Source organism: Lutra lutra, chromosome 1 (assembly GCF_902655055.1).
Source record: "Lutra lutra chromosome 1, mLutLut1.2, whole genome shotgun sequence".
Taxonomy (NCBI): domain Eukaryota; kingdom Metazoa; phylum Chordata; class Mammalia; order Carnivora; family Mustelidae; genus Lutra; species Lutra lutra.
Window position 1 is genome coordinate 196852315 of NC_062278.1, and position 15473 is coordinate 196867787.

At 43.9% G+C, this 15473-nt stretch overlaps 1 protein-coding gene across 2 annotated transcripts in view; it reads right to left on the reverse strand.

The window, feature by feature from the left end:
• PXK (PX domain containing serine/threonine kinase like) overlaps positions 1-15473 on the reverse strand; it is a 78901-nt gene that overhangs the window by 46969 nt on the left and 16459 nt on the right. For both annotated transcript variants that reach the window (XM_047690883.1, XM_047690872.1), the window contains exons 2-3: positions 5135-5185; positions 3044-3091 (exon numbers count right to left, since the gene is read on the reverse strand). In XM_047690883.1, coding sequence (XP_047546839.1) covers positions 3044-3091; positions 5135-5185 — 99 coding nt within the window. The remainder of the gene's footprint in view (positions 1-3043; positions 3092-5134; positions 5186-15473) is intronic.

Consider the following 15473-nt stretch of genomic DNA (forward strand, 5'->3'; position numbering starts at 1 on the left):
TACAAATTGCCTTCAACCATATTCCAATGAGTATTCTAGGGAGTTCTAAGTTTTCAACGAACCCTTAATTTGTCCCAATATATCCCCAGTGTACCGCAGAGTCTCTCCTATATCAACAGTGGGCAATGAAATTCAAATCACAAAGCATCCGTGCTACAACAGACATGAGAAGTCACCTGGTTCAACCTCTGGTTTCAGATGGAGAAAGTGAGGATGGAGAGGGAAAATAAATGACCCAAGGTCTCCCCGCTGAAAGGGGCAGGGTCTGGGCTCCTTCCCAACATGAGGATTCCCATCTCATTTCCCATAATTTCAGCTCCTGGTCCTCTCTTTTGTTTTGCTGTATGTGGTCTCCCTGGATGGTTACTCATTTCATGTTGCCTTTAAAATAAGTTAGAGATTCAGGGACGCCTGGGTGGTTCAGTCAGTTGGGCAACTGACTCTTGGTTTTGGCTCAGGTCATGACCTCAGGGTCGTGGGATCGGCAACCCTCCTGCCCGCCCTGGCAGGCTCCCCCCTCTCAGCAGGGAGTCTGCTTGTCCCCCTCTCTGCCTCCCGCCCACTCACATGCACTCTCTCTCCCTCTCTAAAGTAAATAAATAAATCTTTAAAATAAGGTAGTGATCCTTCTTTAAGACAAAAATATGCTCATTATATAAAGTTATGAAAATGCATCTTCCTTAGCTTTGCTTATTTGGCTTATATCTGCTTGTTTATAGAGAACTTGGAAAGTACGAAACACTATAAAGAGCCAGAAAAAAACCATAAAACCCAGAGTCCTGCCACCTGGAGATTACCATTGTTAACAGTTTGGCATATCCCCCTCCAATCTTTCTTTCTAAACATTTCATGTAATTCTATTATATTGCATGTATAATTTTACATTCTGCTTTTTTTTTTTTTCCACTTTGGCATCTCTCCTATTGGAGACAGACAACTCTGCGTATGTGTATTATATTTCTCTTTCTTCAGCAGGAACTCATTTATCCATCAGAAAGGGTAATCAAACACTAACAAGCATGGTCACAGTTTTATTCTGTGGTTTTTAGAGTCTTTTTGGTCTGTTTTATGGAAGTTGTTTTGAAATTATTTTCTTGCCAAAAAGCTGTATGTACTTTCTTCTGTTTGTTTACTTGGATCTAGAAAAACCTCCCACTGAAATGATGTCTGGCCATATCCTGCCCAGCATAAGCCAACATCAATACACGTGGATATTTGCATTTGAAATAAAATGCACAGTGAAAGTGCCCATTTTCAAAGGGAAAATTATACTGAAGCAAAAATAAAATTCTATTATATTAAAAAGGCCATGACTGAATCGTCATAGAGATCCAACCTTACATCCCCTAAGCAAAAACAAATAGGGGAAAAAGCCCTCCCCCTCCCCTCCCAACCCATTCTTGGGAGCTAGGCCTAGACAATTTCAATTTCAGAGCCCTTCCTCCCATGAGTCCTCCTCAGTCCCTGCTGAATGACACTGTATGAAGATCACTGGACAAAGGTTCTCTTGTGCATCAAGGTGAAAACACATAGTAGGCTCAATGTTAACTCCCAAATGCCATTGAGGAAATGCTGCCTGGGAACGTCTGGAGAGACTTCTGGAGAAAATCCACTGCTGGGATGAACTACACATTGGTGCCTTATCCACATCATCAGAGACCCAGCTTTTGTCTAAGTGGAAAGAATATGCTATAAAAATCCATAAATGAAAGCAATTAAACCCATCAATAAGGAGAATTTGATCTCTCCCAATATTTTATCTGAAGATTTAAATTGGTCATACTATAATTAAAATTTAAAGAGACACAATTTGTCAAATGCACAACCATCTGTCAATTACATAAAGGTCTGCAGACACTCAGGCCGATTCTATCAGAGACCAAGTTAGGCATTTCTGTTTTCAGCAGGGTTGTAAATAATCTTGTAGTTTGGACTCTACATATAATGTTTTCCAAAGCCTGATCAATAACCATGGCATTTTGAAGGAAAGGAAGCATGTGCTCGCCCTCAGCCAGCAGTCCTCCTGACCTTCGTGGACAGGACTTATTACCTAGTCACTCAGACTAGGTAATAAGTGATGACAAGCTCATCAATGAAGGGAGAGCAGTGCTTCACCTCCCGGCTGAACTGGTCATAAGCCAAGCACACCTGCTCAGGGTTTACGTTATCGATCATCTGAGATATGACCCAGGCCCAGTGGTCTGCAATCACCCATGGCCCTTAAAGACCAATCTGCTGAATGGGGATGTGGGTGCTACTGCCAGTACTTACTATGGTGCTAACGCCCCTCTAAGACCCTTCCATCATGACCAGCACAGCTATTTCCAGAAAAGATTCTGCAGCTCATCCCTCTTTCCATTGTGGCCAACCAAGTTAGGAACATTTAAATCAAAGGGAGTTAGAAATAGGTATTTAAGAGAAAAAAGTTACACTGAAAAATGCTATCTCTAGCTCCTGCTGAGTATTGATCTGCAAGGCTGACTATGCAGTCTAGCTCAGCGTTAAGAGTCTGAGACAGTCCCAGCTCTAAGTTAATGACTCCAGCAACCCAGCCAGTCATTCCTTATCTGTGCGGAAGAGAGGACACACAGCATCCCATGACTATGGTAAGGATGTCATCTCGCACACAGGGACTCACTTGCCTGTGACTATTGTAAATCAGATGTTTATTTCCCAAAGTTTATTTTTAGAGCCACACATTATCTGTTTAAAGTATAAGTCTAGGGGCGCCTGGGTGGCTCAGTGGGTTAAGCCGCTGCCTTCGGCTCGGGTCATGATCTCGGAGTCCTGGGATCGAGCCCCGCATCGGGCTCTCTGCTCTCTCGGGGAGCCTGCTTCCTCCTCTCTCTCTGCCTGCCTCTCTGCCTGCTTGTGATCTCTCTGTCAAATAAAAAAAATAAAAAAAATAAAAAAATAAAGTATAAGTCTATATCCTCCACCAGGAAGATCTGCTAGTTTTTTGTTCTTGATACTGCCCTTTCCAACCAGTTTCTAGGACACCCCAAGCAATGACCGTGTGTCATTAGTGTTTTCAAATACTTACCTGCAAGCTGTTGTTCAGCAAATCAAAGTCACTGTATCTCCTAACAATCTGTAAGACAAGACAGCGGTGTTTTCATTCGGTAAAGACCACCTCTTTCATTTCCTTATTTAATATTTATTGGCATTCTAGGGCTGAGGCACTTGAACTAAAGGTAGTAGGGCTTACACCGGGTACTTAACATGCTCAACTGACAGGCCCAGAAAACAGACCTATCAGTGCCCAGAGCTAGCTGGGTCCATGGGAAACCGGTTAACACCAGTCAAACACACAAGATGCCAATAGGTAAAAGAGAATGATGATGTATTTGTTTTTAGGGTGAAGAGCCCTTTAAATATCTTTCTCATTAACCAGGCACCTGGAAAGATGAATTAATGATTTATGCCCCACCCAAAAAAGTTTTACTGAACATGAAATAAAAGTAAAAGGAAGTGAACAGCTTTGAGGCCCTTCATCCTTGCCCTGGATAAAACTTCCCCCAGTTGAGAACCCACCATTCTAGAGATAGGACTATACCTGCAGGCAGAGAGGCCACACCTTTCCCAATTCCCTGTGTTTCCCCTCTTGGTAGACAGTCCACTTTCCATGGTCTATACATCCTTTCTTAGTTATGCTGATGGCACTGATTAGGCCAGAGTCAAATTCCACTAGCTCTTCAGGCTCTGGGCAAGGAAATTATTTTGCTTTTGAATGATTTGACTTCAACGCTTGTTGAGGACTCTCAAATATTAGTGAGCAGAATTACCTACCAATCTTCTAGGACTCTGCCCTCGGAGAAATCTCCCACAGTAGGTCCATGGTGGGGCCCAAGAGTCTACATTTTGGGGAAGTATCCCCAGGATTCTAATGCCTTGTATCTGGAAAACTACCCCAAGGATTGATTTCCCTGGTAGGACAATGCTCTTGCCCTGCTTGTCAAATACACATCCAAGAGTTAAATAGAAGGCCATCCCTCAGAAGTGCAAAGTACATAGCGGTTAATCATAGCAAATACACAGACTCCAACCCTGTTCTGTCCCTGATTTGTGTGTGACCATTGCCTAGTTAGTAACCCTTGAATGTAAAACAGAGAGCTCCAATCATGCAGAACTATTTTTAAAGGGCTGAGTGAATTAATGTGCCTGAATCAGTGCCTGACAACAAATGTTCAAGAGATGTTAAATAGTGTAACTATTCACGCAGAAAGCAGTTTGAGGGCGCTGGGTGGTTCAGCTGGTTGAGCCACTGCCTTCAGCTCAGGTCATGATCCCAGAGTCCCGGGATTGAGTCCTGCATCAGGATCCCAGCTTTGCTGGGAGTCTCCTTCTCCCTCTGACCTTCTCCCCTCTCATGCTCTCTCTCACTCTCTCTCTCCCTCAAATAAACAAATAATAATAATAATAATATAATAAACAGTTTGAAAATTTGGGCAAAGAGAAGACCAAGTGTGGACCACTGTGGTCCAAGACTGCTTAGGGAGAGAGCTAAGATTCAGGCCTGAAGGACAAGGTACGCTGTTTTGTAGCAGAGAGGGGGGAGGGTAATTATAATTTAAAAAGCAAGAAAAAATGGCCCCTAGAGAGAAGTCACCCACCCTCTCCAAGTCAACTGACATAGGAAGGACTTCTGGATCTAAGTAGGCAGTTTTTACTCTCCTTCCACTATGGAAGAGCACACACCCTAGGGCTATATGGCGAGTCCATGGGGAGTCCATGAAATGCACAGGCTCTGAGCTGTACAATGTCCAGGGTCCCTTCTAGCCTTTCTATCCGATGGACCTCACTCTAAAGGGCCCCACCTACACGTGGCTGCAGGGGAGAAGTATGAATTACTAAGAACAAAACAAGTAATCTACCTACTATCTATCTTACTCTGGGTCAAACGAGAGAACAAATTCCTAGATACTCTCTGTGGTAACACCATATACAAATTAAACCAAACAAATGGGAACAGAAAACCCTTTGGATATAAATCTTAAAGCTGGAAGGTTTATATCTAAAAGAAACAGGATTCATATTTATGCATGTTTTGGTTTTCCCACATTTTTGGATAACCTGAGTCAGACTTTTATTTAAACAGTTAAACATTTTTCTAGGGACAAAAAAAAATGCTTACCTGCCAACTGTTTTCTGCTGATATTCCTCTTTGCACCCGAATGATATACTCCTAAAAAAAGAGGAGAGGGGAAAGAAAGAGGCTGTTATGAGACACCCAAATCAGAGAATCAAAATTAATTGAAAATATCAGATAAGGTAGACTTCAGAGCAAAGAAAAGTACTAGAGATAGAGGATACTGCATCAAGATAAAGCAGTAATCAACCAGCAAGACACAGCAATCTTAAATGTGCATATACCAAACACCAGAGATGTAAAATACAGGAGGCAAAAACTGATGGAAATAAAAGAAGAAATGGGCAAATTCATGGTTATGGCTGGAGACTTCCACACCCTTCTTTCAGTGATTAATAGAACTATTAGACAGGAAGGACACAGAAGAACTCAACAATACATCAACCAACATTTTTAATGAGGATTTGTGGACACTCCAGCCAACAACAGCAGAAAACACATTCCTCTCAAGAGGACATACAGATGGCAATAAGCACAGAAAAAGATGTTCAACATTACTAGTCACCTGGAAAATGCATACGAAGACCGCAATGAAATATTATTACACACCTGCCACAATGACTAAAACAAACAAAAAATAATACCAAATGCTGACTAAGTCACAGAGAAACTGGATCACACATATACTGCCTGTGGGCATGTAAAACGGTACCCTCACTCCGGAATACGGTTTAGCAGTTTCTTAAAAGATTAAACATGCAACTATTATGCGACCCAGCAATTGTATTTCTGGGCATTACCCCAGAGAAATGAGCATTTATGTTCACACAAAACTTGTACAGGAATGTTCTGTTTCCAATGTTTGTAGCAGCTTCATTAGTAACAGTCCAAAATTAGAAACCAGCCAGATATCCATCAACAGGTGAGTGGTTAAACTCTGCTACATCCCTATCACACAGCAATACTCAGTTACAAAGAGGAATAAGCTACTGGTTCATGTAACAACTTGGATGAATCTCCAGGGTTATGCTGGGTGAAAAAGTCAGTCCCAAAAGATTATAAACTGTATGACTCCATTTATATAACATTCATGAAATGACAACATGATAGATATGGAGAACAAATTAGTGTTGTAGGAGTTAAGGCTGGATTGGTAGGGTGTGGGGGAGAGGGATGCAGGTGTGGCTATAGAAAGCCAAAGTGAGGGGCTATGCTTTCAGTGTTTGTGTCCCTCCCCCCCAAATTCATGCTGAATACGAACCCCAAAGATAATGGTATTAGGAGGCAGGACCTGTGAGAAGTTCTTATGTCATGGGAGTGAAACCCTCATATATGTGTTTAGTGCCAAGTAAAGGAGGCTCCAGAAGGATCCCTTGCCCCTTCTACCAAGAGGATACTTTGAGAAAGTACCAGTTATGAATGAGGAAGAGGACCCTCCCCAGAAGGCAACCACGCTGGCTCCCTGATCTCGGACTTTCAGCATCTGGAACTGTGAAAAATAAGTTTCTGCAGTGCATCAGCCATCCACACCCGCCTGAGGGATGCTTGGATTGATGGGAATGTTCTGGATCTAGACCGTATCAAAGTCAATGTGCTGACTGTGATACTGAACCACAGTTTCACAAGACAGTACCACAGAAACAAACTGGATGATGGACATATGGGATCTCTCTGTGTTATTTCTTACAAGAGCATGTAAATCTGTAATTACCTAAAATAAAAAGTTTAAACTTAGATATTCAAACAAGGAGTGGTAGCAATTGGAAGACTAAGATCCATGATTTTTGGGTGTTCAGAGTTTGCATTCTATATGCATCCCCAGCTAGAGAAGGCCCAGATTAGGGAAGCAAGTGAAAGGGTAGAATAGAGAGGCAGTGATGGCATTTTCCAAAGAAACCAAATCCAGTGACCAAACCCCCTAACTACCTCATCATTAACATCTCTCTGCTCCTGAGGAGGAGGGAGAGGAGAGGGTATTAAAAATACATATTCTTGGGGCGCCTGGGTGGCTCAGTGGGTTAAGCCGCTGCCTTCGGCCCAGGTCATGATCTCAGGGTCCTGGGATCGAGCCCCACATCGGGCTTTCTGCTCAGCAGGGAGCCTGCTTCCTCCTCTCTCTCTGCCTGCCTCTCTGCTTACTTGTGATTTCTCTCTGTCAAATAAATAAATAAATAATCTTTAAAAAAAAAATAAAATAAAAATACATATTCTTGGGATGCCTGGGTGGCTCAGTGGGTTAAGCCTCTGCCTTCAGCTCAGGTCATGATCTCAGGGTCCTGGGATAGAGCCCCGCATCGGGCTCTCTGCTCAGCGGGGAGCCTGCTTCCCCCTCTCTCTCTGCCTGCCTCTCTGCCTACTTGTGATCTCTCTCTGTCAAATAAATAAATAAAATCTTTAAAAAAAAAAAAAAAAACATATTCTTGGGATGCCTGGGTGGCTCAGTGGTTAAGCAGCTGCCTTTGGCTCAGGTCATGATCCCAGGGTCCTGGGACCCAGTCCCAAGTCAGGCTATCTGCTCGGCGGGGGATTTAGCTTCTCCCTCTGCCTGCAGCTTCCCCTGCTTGTGCCTTCTCTCTCTCCCTGACAAATAAAGTCTTAAAAAAAAAAAAAATACACATTCTCAGGCTTTGCACCAGAAATGCTGAATTAGAATCTCTAAGATAGAACCTTAGGAATTAGATGTATTAATAGCCTCCCCACGTAATTTTTTTTTTTTAATTTTAAAGGCAGACGCTTAACGACTGAGCCACCTAGGCGCCCCTCCCACATAATTCTTATGAAGACAGCAAGCAGGAAACACAGACCTAGTCCAGCCTTCTGTCTATACACAGGGGGATTCATGATTAAGGTACAGATTAAATCATTTAAGAATGTTGACATTCTTTCCTCAAAGGCTCAGAATTGTTTTAATCTCCTTGGATGGTATGATTTAGGCATTACCGGCAATCACTACTCAACAACTGCTTATCAACAAGGTATTCAACAAATCCTTTCTACTGAATTCTCATTTAAATAGGTGATTTAGAAAACAAAGCCAAATAAGCACTGTTAACCTGGTGACTGGATTTTTAAAATAGATGTTTTTGCCCTATCATTCATTTCCACTCCGTGTATTTAAGAAAAGTGGATAAAGTTCTCATAGCAGGAATTCCCGCCTCCTCAGGAATATGTTAAGGATGGCAATTCAACAATATCCACTCAAGGGGCGCCTGGGTGGCTCAGTGGGTTAAAGCCTCTGCCTTCAGCTCAGGTCATGGTCCCAGGGTCCTGGGATCGAGCCCCACATCGGGCTCTCTGCTCAGCAGGGAGCCTGCTTCCTCCTCTCTCTGACTGTCTCTCTGCCTACTTGTCAAATAAATAAATAAAGTTAAAAAAAAAAACAATATCCACTCAATTATGAGTGAATCAGCTGTGTACCTGGCAGCCATGCTGAGTTGGGTTCATATGGGGGTATAAAATAAATAAATAAATATATATATATATTTTTTTTTTTTTTTTTTTTTTTAAGATTTTATCTATCTATTGGACAGAGAGACAGCAAGTGAGGGAACACAAGCAGGGGGAGTGGGAGAGGGAGAAGCAGGCTTCCCACCAAGCAAGAAGCCCGATGCAGGGCTCAATCCCAGGACCCCCGGAACATGACCTGAGCAGAAGGCAGATGCTTAATGACTAAGCCACCCAGGCATCCCATAAAATAAATATTTTAAGTCTGATTCGTGTAGTGTGGCAAATCTCTTAAGCAATATGCTAATGCAATTATTTCTAAATCCATACAGATAAAATGCTGAAAACTTCTGACATTCTTAAATTTGGGGGCTCAATCCTTTATGGTGGAAATTTTCTTTTTTCCAGGCAAATTTTCTGGGCTTTTACATTCTCAGAGTCAAGCTGAAATTAGCATATATCATGGAGTACTTCCAAACAACCACACATTGAAAAGACAAGCTCTTCTGATGTCTAAAATTGAGGGAAAATGTTGATTCTCAAAAACCACTTCTAGCATCTATTATTTCACTACGATTTATCAGAGGAATAATATTAATTTAATTCAATTTTTTTAAAGATTTTATTTATTTATTTGCTAGAGAAACAGCAAGAGAGGAAACACAAGCAGGGGGATTGGGAGAGGGAGAAGCAGGCTTCCTGCTGAGCAGGGAGCCCAACGTGGTGCTCGATCCCAGGACCCTGGGATCATAACCTGAGCCAAAGGCAGACACTTAACGACTGAGCTGCCTGGCGCCCCTCGAATAATATTAATTTTAAAAATTCCAGTTCAGTGTTGGGCACTTTGTAGGTACTGAGTAAAAACACTGTTGTCGCGCTTTACATGTGTTGAGTTTAAAGTTCAGACCTGTGCTTTACAAAGACGTTGCTGCCAACTGTAAATAGCCACTAACGCACCCATAACGTTCCAATCCCTGTACTTCATTCATGCTGGGGTGTAAGTCTGAACAGAAAGGTACAGTCTGATTCCATTCCTTCCTTCATAGACACACAATTTAGATTAAAAAAAAAAAAACAACTTGTCTATAAACATGTGACTCTTGATCTCAAAGCCGTGAGTTTGAGACCCACATTGAGGGCAGAGTTTACTTAATAAAATTCAGAACTTCCTGAACACACATTTGTGCCAGAATAGGTTATGTCTACACTATTTGGTCAGCTGGCAAACATCTTCTCACCTTACTCCTTTCTATATGCTCTTTGCCCTTTATTCCTCTCCCCTCCCTGCAACTGACAGTAACCATTATGTGCTCTAGTCTTCCATGAGCCTTTACCGTTGTCTCTACTCCAGGATCGCAGGACTATCAGGCTTATAATTCTCACTAAGGTATTCCTGAAGTCTCTTAATTGATACCCTATAAAGTTGCCTATTATTGTGATTATGATTATTACACTGTCTTAAAAAAGACCCTGTCTATAAAGCAGCACACAGTAATGACTGGGAAAAGCATGTGACAGAGGGAAGCAGTAACTACAAGATAATGCCTGGGTCATGTTGTCAGGCGGTGATAGCCAAAATGACATTGCCATTAATGTCTGTGCCAAGACATTCTTTAAATTTAGGCCAGAGGGGTGCCTGAGTGGCTCAGTGGGTTAAAGCCTCTGCCTTCGGCTCAGGTCATGATCCCAGGGTCCTGGGATCAAGCCCCACATCGGGCTCTCTGCTCAGCAGGGAGCCTGCTTCCTCCTCTCTCTGCCTGCCTCTGCCTACTTGTGATCTCTGTCTGTCAAATAAATAAATAAAATCTTTTTTAAAAAATAAATAAATAAATAAATTTAGGCCAGAGATTTCAAAAGAGGATGATTCTGACCCAAGTGACATTTAGCAATGTCTGGAGACATCACTGGTTGTCACAAGGGATGAGGGAGCTACTGGCATCCAGTAGACAGAGGTCAGGGATGCTGCGAAACACCTACAATGGACAGCACAGCCCACCACCACCCCCCAACGAAGGACTACCTGGCACCGAATGTCCTTGGTGCCAAGGCTGAGACAGCCAGGTTTAGGTGCATCGATAAACCAGTCATTCCCATCCATGGAGGCTTGGCTTACAGGGTGGTGCTGGGGGCTACCTCTGTCATCATCTGCAGTTGGCCATAGCCTACTAGTATCTCATATACAACACCACTTGTGTCCACCTAGACTTTACTTAGTTACTGGTGGCCTGAAAGCACCATCATTGTGTAAAAACACATCAGGGACCCATTAAGGCTTCACTGTGGCCCCCAAGTCCCATATACCATCTGGTAACAGATAGAGAAAGATACTGGAGAATATAAGGTGATTTTGCTCGAAAATATTTCTTTTAAGTAAACTCCACCCCCAACATGGGGCTCGAACTCACAACTCCAAGATTAAGAGTCGCTCTACCGACTGACCCAGCCGAGTGTCCCTGCTCAGAAATATTTTTACTCCAGTTCAATAAGGCAAGTTAGTCCCTTACTATAAAATGTTTGAATTTTTTTAATTTTGCTTGATACCACCATCCACTTGACCAAAAGGAAATATTTTCACTTCAAATTTCCAATCTGTAAACTAAACACAGCACTGCTGTCCACTGCTGGCAACCAGGCTGCAGCTCTCATTAAAGCAGAGAGAAGAGTGCCCTGGGGACTAGTAGAAACCCAACACTGAAGTCATACCTCCTCCTCCTGCACCACAGTCAGCAGCCCAGAGTCCTGCAGCAAATCTTTCCCATCCTTTCCACCATCTCTAATGCAGAATGGAAACTGCCATGTATATCAAAGGGACAATAAACCACCAAGGCCCATCAGGCAATGAAGGGCTCTGTAGTGCAGCCCTGAGTCTCGCAGATCTACACCTGTCCCCAAACCCTGCCATCTGCTGCCACTTCCCTAAAGGGCCTTCTTCTTGCTCCCCCTCGTGACACTACGCCCTCCATCTCGATGGGGCAGGGTGGCCAACCTGTCAAGCCTTAGCATTTTGGCTAGTTGGTTGGTCTGGTGCAGAAGTTCTTCAAACTGGAAAGGCACCAGGACCACGGAATTTCTGACTTAAGTGAGGTTAGAGAGAAGCGAGCACCGATCCTGTGCCTGGAACTTTGCTAGGCCCTTTACTCTATACTTCTTTCCAATTCCCACAGTTGCTGAGAGGTTAGATCTCAGCTCCCCTGAGTGAGCTGTCTAAGGTCACATAACCAGGAAGCCACTGGGTGGGAAGTGCAACCTCAGTAGCAGATTCCCAAGACCCTCCCACCTGCCAGGCTGGCAGCCCTCGGTGACCTGGGGCGCCCTGAGCTCTTTCTGCAGCCCTGAAAGATGAGAGTCCTCACTAGTGGGTGCAACTCAAGTGGTCCATTTCTTCTTTTTTTCTTTTCCTAAGATTTTATTTATTTATTTGACAAACAGAGTTCACAAGTAGGCAGAGAGGCAGGCAGAGAGAGAGAGGGAAGCAAGCTCCCCGCTGAGCAGAGAACCCGATGATCCCAGGACTCTGGAATCATGACCTGAGCTGAAGGCAGAGGCTTTAACCCACTGAGCCACCCAGGCACCCAAGTGGTCCATTTCTAATGATGGTGACCTACTGACTCCAGTACTGGGGGGGAGTGGGCTGTCATTTCCACAACCGTTGATTAATGTTCCCAACACGGGCCATTTTCCAAGTAAGCATCCTCATTGGCATTTTGTTTCCTAAGTTTTCAGAAACGCAGTTAAGATTTCCCTGCACAATAGCCGACATTCAAAGATGCCTTGGTTTGATGAAATTTTAGGAACAAAATGAGAAGGAAAACTTATTTTGAATCTGTCTGGCCCCAAATTACCTTAATGAGGCTACAAACACAGATCACTCTGGGAAAAAAATGTGTTCAAGGAACAAAAACCCAAACTTAAGCAAACCTTCAAACCAGATTAACCCACATAATTCTTCCTTCCCTTTTGGCACAGATGAGACTCAAAGTACAGAGAGATGAGGACAGCTTTTTGGAGGTACTTCACCTGTCTGTGTTCCCACACCACCATCTCTAAAGCAGAGGGTCCCAATGCCGCTGCATTCGATAATCACCTAGAGAACTTAAAAAAAATAAAAGGATACTAAAGGTTTGACCCTCCCTCCCAGAGGTTCTGATTTAACTTGTCTGGCTGAAACACAGCATTAGTAGGTCCTAAAAGTTCCCCCAGGTGATTCTAACATGCAGCCAGGGGCAAGAACCATGGTTCTAAAACCTCTTAAAAAGGAAGCAGCTTTACACTATAAAAATAAAAACCCTCTCAAGAGAGGAAGGAAACAAATGAGCCAAGCACCCACCAATCCTCACAGCCTCCTCCATCCCCACCCTCGCCTCTCCTTGCCGATGGGAACCATTACCCTCATTTTGTAGCTGGGGATCTCTGGAAAGGCAAATGCGTTGACTAGAAAGAAAGTGATAGCTTGAGGTGGAAGGCCCGGTCTCCAGCACCTACTAAGCCCAACCACTCTCTTGGGTTCATTCCCAAACCCACTTCCTCCTGGCACTTTCCCTTCATAGGAAGGCCTGCAAAGAACGCTGAGCACGGGTGAACTTGCTGGCCATCCAATATCATCCTACTTCCCTGCTCAGGAACCTTCCAGGGTTCCCAATGGCCAGAGACTAAAACCCAACTCTTAGCCTAGCTTCCATGTGTGGCTCTCACCCACTGGAAGTGTCCTAACTCTTCCTCCACCTCAAACCCGCCTCTGCTCAGTCAGATTCTGTGTGTTCTAGTCATCCCCTACTGATTCCCCTCTTTCTCTGTTCTACCGAGTCAACACCTGGCAAGGTCAGCTGTTTAATCATGTTACTATTCTATGTCTACCTATGTCCCGGGAGAGGAGGGACTCTCTCCAACTGAATTAAGTTCTTCAAGGGCTAGAATCAATGTATTTCTTTGTATTGCAAACAGCACCCAGCATGAGGTCAGGCCCATAGTAGCACATACTCGTTGGTGGGAATTAATTAACTGACTGATTGCTCCTTTGGAAAGGAGGAAACATGTTGCTTTTTCATGCACACCTACATACAGGAAAAGTCAAACAGCATGCTCAAGAAAATCTCATTGGGTTTTGCGGGGGCATGGGTGAAATAGATGAAGGGGATTAAGATGTAAAAACTTCCAGTCATAAAATAAATAGGCCACACGACTGGATGGCTCAGTCAGTTAAGCACCTGCCTTTGGCTCGGGTCATGCTCCCAGGGTCCTGAGAGAGAGCCCCACATCAGGCTCTCTGCTTAGTGGGGAGTCTGCTTCTCTCTCTACCTCTACTCCTTCATCCCCTTCTCATGCTCTCAGAGTTGTAAGTCAACTCTACTTAAATAATAAAAGAGAATTTTTTTTTTTTTTAAAGAAAGTCTCCATGGATCTTCCAAGCCCTGATTTATCATCCCTTTATAAACCTAATATTCAAACCCATGGTATCACACAGCACAAGGGCCACAGCTCACAGGTACTGGGCAACAGCATCCCAAAGGACAACAAGGTCTCGAAGGAAATTCTCAGTTGCAGGACTTCTGCTCAGCTCACCAGCAACCTGCCCGGCTGCTTACAATTCTTAGTATTTCACCTAGAATTAATGACAACTCCTTACTCTGCTAAATATTCATCACTATTGCTGTTTCATTTGTACATTTTCAGTGCTGAAATGTACCTGTGTTTTATTCTCATTGCTGTGCACTCCAATAACGTGCAAAACCTGCCCCCAAACCAATGAAAGCATTTTTTTTTTTTAAGATTTTTATTTATTTGACAGACAGAGATCACAAGTAGGCGGGGCGGGGGGGGTAGCAGCTCCCCAGCCCGATGCAGGACTCAATCCCAGGACCCTGGGATCAGAACCCGAGCCGAAGGCAGAGGCTTTAACTCACTGAGCCACCCAGATGCCCCAGCATTCGTGTTTTAAAAGGCATTTGAAGGGGGGCACCTGGGTGGCTCAGTCAGTTAAATGTCTGCCTTCAGCTCCGGTCATGATCTTGGGGTCCTGGGATCAAGTCTTGCAACAGGCTTCCTGCTCAGCAGGGAGTCTGTTTCTCCCTCTTCCTCTGTCCCTCCCCACTTGTGTGCAGATGCGCTCTCTCAAATAAACAAATAAAATATTGGGAAGGTGAGTGAAGCCAACTTCACTCTTTGACCAAGTGAAATAAGTCTCATTTAAAATCTAACTGAATCGGGGCGCCTGGGTGGCTCAGTGGGTTAAGCCGCTGCCTTCGGCTCAGGTCATGATCTCAGGGTCCTGGGATCAAGTCCCACATCGGGCTCTCTGCTCACCAAGAAGCCTGCTTCCCTCTCTCTCTCTCTCTCTCTCTCTCTCTCTCTGCCTTCCTCTCCATCTACTTGTGATCTCTCTCTGTCAAATAAATAAATAAAATCTTTCAAAATAAATAAATAAATAAATAAAATAAAATCTAACTGAATCATAGAACTGTGTGCTTCACCTTTATGCAAAGCAAGTTCTCCAGTTTCTACTCTGTGTTCCCAGAAGGGGCAAGGAACACGTCATAAATGTGCTTTGATGCCTGCAGTGAGATGCCACCACCTTACTGAACAAGCTTCTTCCCTCTCCAGGCCTTTTGAAGTCCAAGCTCTCCTCTGCGGGACAGTCTCCTGCCCTGCCGGGGGTGCGGGGGGGAAGCTGGTCTCCCCGCCTGACTTCAAAGACAGCCGATGTTTCAGCTAGGAGCAACACTGCGAAGCAGCGCTCAAAAATCCTCTTGGCCATAGACATGACTAGAGAATGCACATGGCATTTTAAACAGCAGTTTTTGTGGCATTCTGTGGTACAAGGACCCTTAAATGACGCCAAAGCAAATCACATAATTTGCTAAGATGGGACATGAATCCCATCTTACGTCAAAGCAAAGGGGGAAAAACCCTCAAAAATCTTGGGCTCAATTAAATAGTAATTAAA